The sequence below is a fragment of the Pezoporus occidentalis genome, unplaced genomic scaffold, assembly GCF_034315485.1.
Source record: "Pezoporus occidentalis ecotype Australia unplaced genomic scaffold, CSIRO_AGI_Poc_V1 ctg303, whole genome shotgun sequence".
Taxonomy (NCBI): domain Eukaryota; kingdom Metazoa; phylum Chordata; class Aves; order Psittaciformes; family Psittacidae; genus Pezoporus; species Pezoporus occidentalis.
In genome coordinates, this window is record NW_026914975.1 from 202,520 (window position 1) to 209,527 (window position 7,008).

Consider the following 7,008-nt stretch of genomic DNA (forward strand, 5'->3'; position numbering starts at 1 on the left):
GGGGCTTCCCATCCACATCCTCTGGCTGGCTGGCGTCATGGAGCCTCCACAGCACCCAGGGTTTCTGACTGTATCTGTCCCATCTCAGAGTTGCTTCCTTCTTCCCTTCCTGAAGCTGGAAGAGCTGAGGGCAATGGTGAAGAGTGCAGGACAGGAGCAGGCAGAGAGGCAGGCAGTGTGACCCGTGTGCAGGGACACCAGCATGCAGGTGGGAAATCTCCTGCAGCGCTACAAGAAGCTGCAAGAGCAGGAAGACTCCCTCCTTTCGAGGCAGAAAGAGGGCAAGCTGGAGAAGCAGAGGAGCCAGGTAAGGAGATGGTGGCATGTGGGGCTTAGGAGCAGGCTGCCGGGACCACCCTTATCCCTCACCTGGTTGTGCTTCAGTGTAATGGGGGGGAGCCCCTGGCTCCCCCCCCAGATTGGGTTGTACAAGTCAGCAGCACGGAGAGAAATTCAAGCCATGCTGCAGATGTCCTGCTGGCACTGAGAGCCTGCAGCCACTAGCCCAGTAAGCCGTTTTCTTCCCAGGGGTGCAGCCACCCCCTTTGCACAGCACTACCATGTACTCTTCCTCCCTGGAGCAGGGCCAGGAGGTGCTGAGCCAGTTGATAGTCCAGGATCAGGAGCTGCAGCAAGTCCAGCAGCAGCTGCAGGAAGAGATGGCCTCCGAGGAGAGGGGTGGCTCATCCCCGCTGGGCAAAACTGGCACCTTTAGGGCATGGTGGCCCAAGGCAGTATCGCTCTAAAGATTCCTGTAGCAGCTCAAGGAGAAGGCACAGCTGACAAAGACTGACAATGCGGCTGGGATTAAGAAGCGAGTGTGATGGGGACAGTGATGGCTTCAGGACAGCACTCACCCCATTCCCACTTTGTCCTTGCCCGCACACCCAGTTCCCATGGTGCTCTGGGTGTCCATGGCAGTAGTTCCCACTGATGGTGGTGGGTTTTGGAGACAACATCCAACTGCTCTCCCTCATCCTCCCCCCATTCTTCCGGTAACCAGCCAGCGGGCTGGGACTTTGCTGTGGTACTAGGGATAAGCCAGGTTCAAAATCAGGTTTCCCAGGTCACCCAGCCCTTTTCTCCCCTGCCCAGGCAGCTGTTGGCTCATTCTCGATGCCTGTTCTATGTCCAGCAACTTGGCATGAGGGTGCCTGACTTGTAAGTAGCACACGTCACCGGTGCATCAAGGGGCTGCATTGGTGGGATGGGGGGAGAGGGGTGCTGACAGTGCTGCATGACAGGCACAGGGTACATGGAGTCTGTCTGGGGGCGGTGTCTGATCCTGCTGAGACCCCTGCAAAGCCCTACCCATTATTGGAGAATGCGGACTCCTTCGTGAGGGCAGGGCAGGGAAATGCTATGGGGTACAAGCCAGTACAAGATTTTGGGACACTGCCCTGAGCCAGGGTGGATTGTTTGTCCCCTGCCACCCACCAGTGGTTCTTAGCTTCCTTAGGCCCATCCCACCCCTCTCACCACTGAGCACCCCACGGCACTGAGAAAACCCATTGTTCCCTCAAAACAGGGTAAAGCAAGAGATAGGGACATGGGACCCAGGAGATTCAGACATTGACCAGATCTACCATATGACCAAATGCCTGGGTAAGAATAGCCTGTCAGGATCCTCATACCTGTTTACTAATGGAGGGGTCAGATACATTTTGATGCGGGGAAGGAAGGTGTTGGGGGAAAACCTGTTTGTGTATCCTGAACTGTCCCAGAGCGTGTGCTCTTAGCACCGTTTACAAATGGCAATCTAAGAATTCATGAGTACAGTATCAATTCATGGCAGACTATAGCCCTTAAGTGTAGTGCTGACAAAGTGTTCCAGCCTCTTAAATGTTTCACCGGACTGTCCTGTATTTCTTCCGTGATGGTTGCTTTGTTTGTGTAGCACCGGGTAATTTAATTCCAAGACACCAAGAGTTATCCTATAAAAATGCCCTCTTTGCTGGCATGAGGTTGCCTGAAGTGAAGGAGGCCAAATATCTGGACAAATGCTATCCCAAATTCCCTGCTGCAGTGCTAGATTTAGCCAAGGTAATTAACTGGTGGTTTACTATGAATGTTTCTCTGTTTACTTGTCTTTGGGGAGCAGAGTACAGACTACAGAAAGGGCTGTGGCTGTTAAAGTGGCTTTCTCTCAACTACCGATGCATGATCAACTGTTCGGGTTGGTGGCTTAGTGGGGCTGCAAGGTTACAACAGCAACCATCCTGGGTGACTGGCAAGACTAAGCCAGCCATCTCCAGAGCCAAAATGGTCAGTGCATATCCTCCAGGGAGGATTTGTAGCATACAGTGCCCCACTGATTAAGTTTTCCAAGGAGATTAAAAAGGTGAAGAAGGACTGGTGTGTTGAAAGCATCATCTGATCTTTCAACTCATCTCCCAACAAGCTTTGCTCCTCATCTGCTACCTAAGGTTGCTTTGTAGATCATAAGCTTACTTGTTACTGGCTAGCAGAGCTGTGTGGATACAGTGTTTTCTGCCAACCCTACCTCTATCTGCTGGCGGAGGCACTGCAAAGAAGCATGCCTGGATCCCTTCCAGGTGGAGGGATGTGTCTGCTGTGTGCGAGTTAGGAAGCCTATAACTTTGGAATAGACTCCGAAGAATCCTTCCAGGGAGTTGGGGGTTGGGTTTTTTTGTCCTTTCACACAGTAGTCTGGAGCTGGGCAACTAAAACAACCTAAAACCCACGTGGCTGTATTTGAAATGGCTGATGGTCAAAAGAGGGCGTAAAGCCTCAGCCAGACAAAGGTAACTGAAACAATGGAGGTTTACTGAGAGCAGAGTGATATGTGCAATGAGTTGCTGTGAGCACTGGTGATTAGGATGGAAGCAGCCAGTTCTGTGTTTACTACACAGAATGGTTTTGGCAGTGGTTGGGCTCATTTCAATATAACAAGTCCTAGAGGGGAGAGACTGAAGTATTTTCTTGCCTTCTCACTCAGAAATGTTAGCCTTTATTTCATTTCTAATATATTTGCCTTCTCATGTTCACCTTGCTTTCACAGAAGTGTTTGCAGATTGACCCACACGAAAGACTGTGCTGAACTCTTGGAGTGTGATTTCTTCAACAAGGATGGATTTGCTGAAAGGTAAACAGTTCCTGTCTTACTCAAAGCAGGCTAATATTAGAAGGAGGTTAAGCAGCTGCACTTAAAGATTTTATGCTGGCTTTGCAGAGCTGACAGCTGTTGGATGTCTTGGTTTTGTTTGGGTTTAGCCTTCCTGGAAATAGGAGAACAGTTGAAAGGTAACACAGCGCAGCAGCATGTTTGCCTCATTAGCTGGTCATGACGCTAATTCGTCAGCGTGCACAACCAGCAGCACACCATATTGGGTAGTTTAGTCTTACACTGTGTGCATGCAATGTGTCGGCATCCACACCAGGCTGGGACACAAACACCTTCATTGTTGTAATCTGAAAAGCATGTGCCTGAAAGATTTTCTTTGTTTTAATGGATACATCATTTTTGGCTGGCTTCTCATTAGTTAAAAAGGCATGGCTGGTTTGGTTACCTAAAAAGCTATCAGAGCCTGGGCTGAAGACCAGCTGATGAGGATATTGAGATTAACAGAAGCCTTTTGTTTTTGTTTTTTCTCCATGTGGAATATAGATTCACTCAGGAGCTTAAATCAAAGATTCAGAAAGATGCCAGAAACCATCAATTAAAAAAAAAAAATCAGCAAAAGGGACAAAGATGATAGCTTAGAAGAAAGAAAAATCCTTGTTGTCCAGGTTGGTCCATCTTTGTTTTCCAATATTCTTTTTTCACATGTTTTAAAATCAGTATGTGCAGCAGTGTAAGTTCATAGAAAAAATATAAGCATAATTGTCCATTTCATTAAAAGAAAAAAAAAGACTAGGTAAGTGTGCTGTGCCTCCCCTTTGGAGGCTACTGTGAGTCTAAACAGCACTGAAGACCTTGTCACCTGATCCAGGGGAATACACTGTGCCTGTGCCCCCACAGCTCTGACACCCAGCACAGTGCAGCCTGTGGGCTGCTGTGTAGGAGTTGTGTGCCGTTGATTCTAGGTGATTGGCAGCTATGAGGTTGCTCTAGTACTTGGCTCAGCAGTCTGCAAGTGGCCTTTGGGCCAGTCCCTTGCAGGTAAACTACACTGCACATACGGAGCTGAAGGGAGAATCCTTTGGGAATCATCAACTCATGTTGAATCACAAAAACATGCTTGTATGCTGCTGTTTACCTGTGTTAAAGCCCTGCCTCCAAAATCACGTATTTTCCTTTCAACCAGCTACCAAGGAGTAGAGGCTTCAGAGTGACTTTGAGGTAACACTGGGCTCAGTTCTCACTTGATTTATTTGAAAGTGACATGAGATATGACTGTTCTTCCTTCATCATTTCCTATCTAAATCAGATAGGATATCCTCCATCAGATTCTATTCTAAAGTGACTTATTTACAGAGGGTGCTGGAACCCTGGCAAGTCTCCTGTTTGATGAAAAACAGAGGTTTTCTACTAAAACCAATTCCATCTCTGTCAGGTCCCTGCAGAATCATGCAGGTTTAGGCTTTTGACTTCTTATTCCTGCATGCACTGTTCTAAGCTACTTTGTAAGCATGATTGTAGGGGAAAGACGATATTTTATTTGCAAACAGGATTTTAGCATTGAGCCAAAGAGCAGAGATGCAAAGCTGTTCAAGGCAAAGCACTCGAAAACTGATGCAGAAGGAGCAGACCGATCTCCAACCTGAGCTCCCTGTACGACAGTGCAATCAACCCTTTTACAATAAGCTCTCAAACCAGTATCAAAGATTCCAGCAGCAGCTTGGACTCTGTCAAGAATGCAGGCATAGTTATTCCCCCCAGCAACCAGAACTTTTCTCCCACTGCAGTTGGGATGGGTCCTTTGCCTGGGAGCCTTAAATACAGGTATGGGAGCAGAGCTAGAGGAGTTCATATCTATCATCCCTGTTGCTGAGGGACTGAAATGGCCTGAGAGAGGTGTAAGGTGATGATGGTGGAACATGCGATGTGTGTTTGCGATGGGACATGGCTAGGAACAGCCCTTGGATGGAGGATTGTCTTCACCTCAAGCAGCTGTGAGTGTGTTTCAGCACTGGGCAAAGCTCCTGAACAGCAGCAGTTCCACCAGCTGCTGTGGCACTTGGTTTTCTTTGGCTTGTGGCTTGTCCTTTGGACCACGTTTCTCTGCTAAGTGAGCTCACAAAAGGATGTTTTCCCTGTGAGCCATCTTCCTAAGCATTTCATGACAACGTTTCTGGATGTCTTGCATTTGTTGTTTTTATTTTCACCAGTTGATACAAAGTTTGTGGTGTTTTTCATTACAGAGTTGATGAAAAGAGTAAAAAAATACTTGAACCCATTTGTAAGGCAGTGGAAGCATTCTCCAGCAAGCCATTACAGTGTAAGCTTGACCTTGGTAAGTCATCTGCTTTTCCCCTTTGTCAAAGCAGAAATCAATTCTGAACCCAAGCACGTATTTTCTTGTCAAGAATCCCATCTGTTGCAGCCTTCACCATGGCTCCCAACTAGAAATACTCTATTCTTCACCCCTTTTGACCTACCAATGTGTTATCTGTTATCCCTTGCTAACAGTTATCTTATATGGAACATACTTTGTATCAGAGGACAATTTTAAATGAGGGAGCAGTCCTCATGGGTATCTGTGAGACTTGAAATAAATCCACAGCCAAAAAAAACAGACCCTGTGTGCTGTGCCTCTAAAGCAGAATTGAGGATTTGGGTTTAACATGGGCAGGGCCTTATTTAGTCATGTCATACATGCATTGAAAATGGATAATGAGAACAAGTGAACTGGAAAGCTTTACACTGCACAAACTACCTAAGCAATATTCTTTCCATGCTAACAGGAATATTTGCTTTCTTACACCTAACTAATCCAAGACATTCTCCAGGTGGTGTATTTTGTCCCTCTGAAAGCAGTCTCCCTTAGATGATTGCTTTGGGGTTGTCTTGCTGCGGCTGTTCCATTATTTATAATGTATAAATAACACTTGAGCAGAATGGATTCCATCACACACATTAGAGTTGCTTCTTTTGCTCTTCCCCAAGTTCCAACTACAGCAGAACATTGCTGTGTTTATGCATTTTTAAGCTTGAAAATAGCTTTGGCTTTTTTTGTTTGGTTTTGGTTTGTTTTTTTTTTCCTGTATTTTCATGAGCTGGTACTTATGCCCTTGATTACAGGTTACTAATGAAAAAAACATCCTTCAGGCAAATAGGAGAAAATGGGAATTCTCCAAGACAAATGTGCATTTGCCAGAGCTAAACCATCTGCCTGAGCTGAGAGGAGTGGAAGGTATGATGTCCTCTGAATAAAAGCTGGTTACTAAATGAATGGCAGGAAGCAATGTGTGTTGCAGCAGCTAGCTCTTGCTTCCTTAACACTGTATGCATTGGTTGTCTTTTGCAGCGTGGCACCCCAGATACCTCAAAAAAGAAAATAAAACCGTTTCAGAGTCCTGTGTCGCCTCCCTTGCTGCTATTGATCTCCATAACCCAAGTCTGGCCTCACAGCAGGTAACAACATTTTGGGAGTCTGATTTGATCAAATAATAGGTTTGGTTTTAAGTTACATGTTGGCGTTGCATTTCTCTATCAGGCAGTTTCTGATTGTCCTCTCCATTTATACTAGACCTGGAAATTGACCGTCTCTGGCTTTTTCTTCCCCAATTTGCAGCTGTCAGGGACTTTAATGCCTGAGGCATCAGAAGGCAGCTTCCCCAGAGCTGAGCACTAGCCTCATGGAGAAGATCACACCTACCTGTAAAAAGGTGGGCTCTCATTTCTGCTGTCTAGCTTTAATTTCTGCATACACGTGGTATGTACAAGCACATTATGTTGCCTCTGCCTTTTTATGGCCATTGCTTAATAGATTCCTACCTTTTTTTTTACAAAAACCTTCCCAGAGCCTTCTCATGGCTTTCAAATGGATAGTTTTGTGCATGCTTGGCATTGGTGTTGGAAATTACCCAGCTCATGATGTTGGG

The 7,008-nt window shown here is 46.4% G+C and overlaps 1 protein-coding gene across 1 annotated transcript; it reads left to right on the forward strand.

Moving 5' to 3' along the window:
* Nucleotides 1-202: 202 nt before the first annotated feature.
* On the forward strand, nucleotides 203-6,788 carry CDKL2 (cyclin dependent kinase like 2). Its single transcript, XM_062627599.1, is given in 14 exon segments — nucleotides 203-307; nucleotides 585-696; nucleotides 1,898-2,043; nucleotides 3,023-3,051; nucleotides 3,053-3,106; nucleotides 3,629-3,688; nucleotides 3,690-3,750; nucleotides 4,633-4,714; nucleotides 4,717-4,906; nucleotides 5,326-5,341; nucleotides 5,343-5,417; nucleotides 6,206-6,317; nucleotides 6,432-6,538; nucleotides 6,699-6,788. Coding segments are annotated over 14 exon segments (1,239 nt in total).
* The last annotated feature ends 220 nt before the right edge of the window (nucleotides 6,789-7,008 follow it).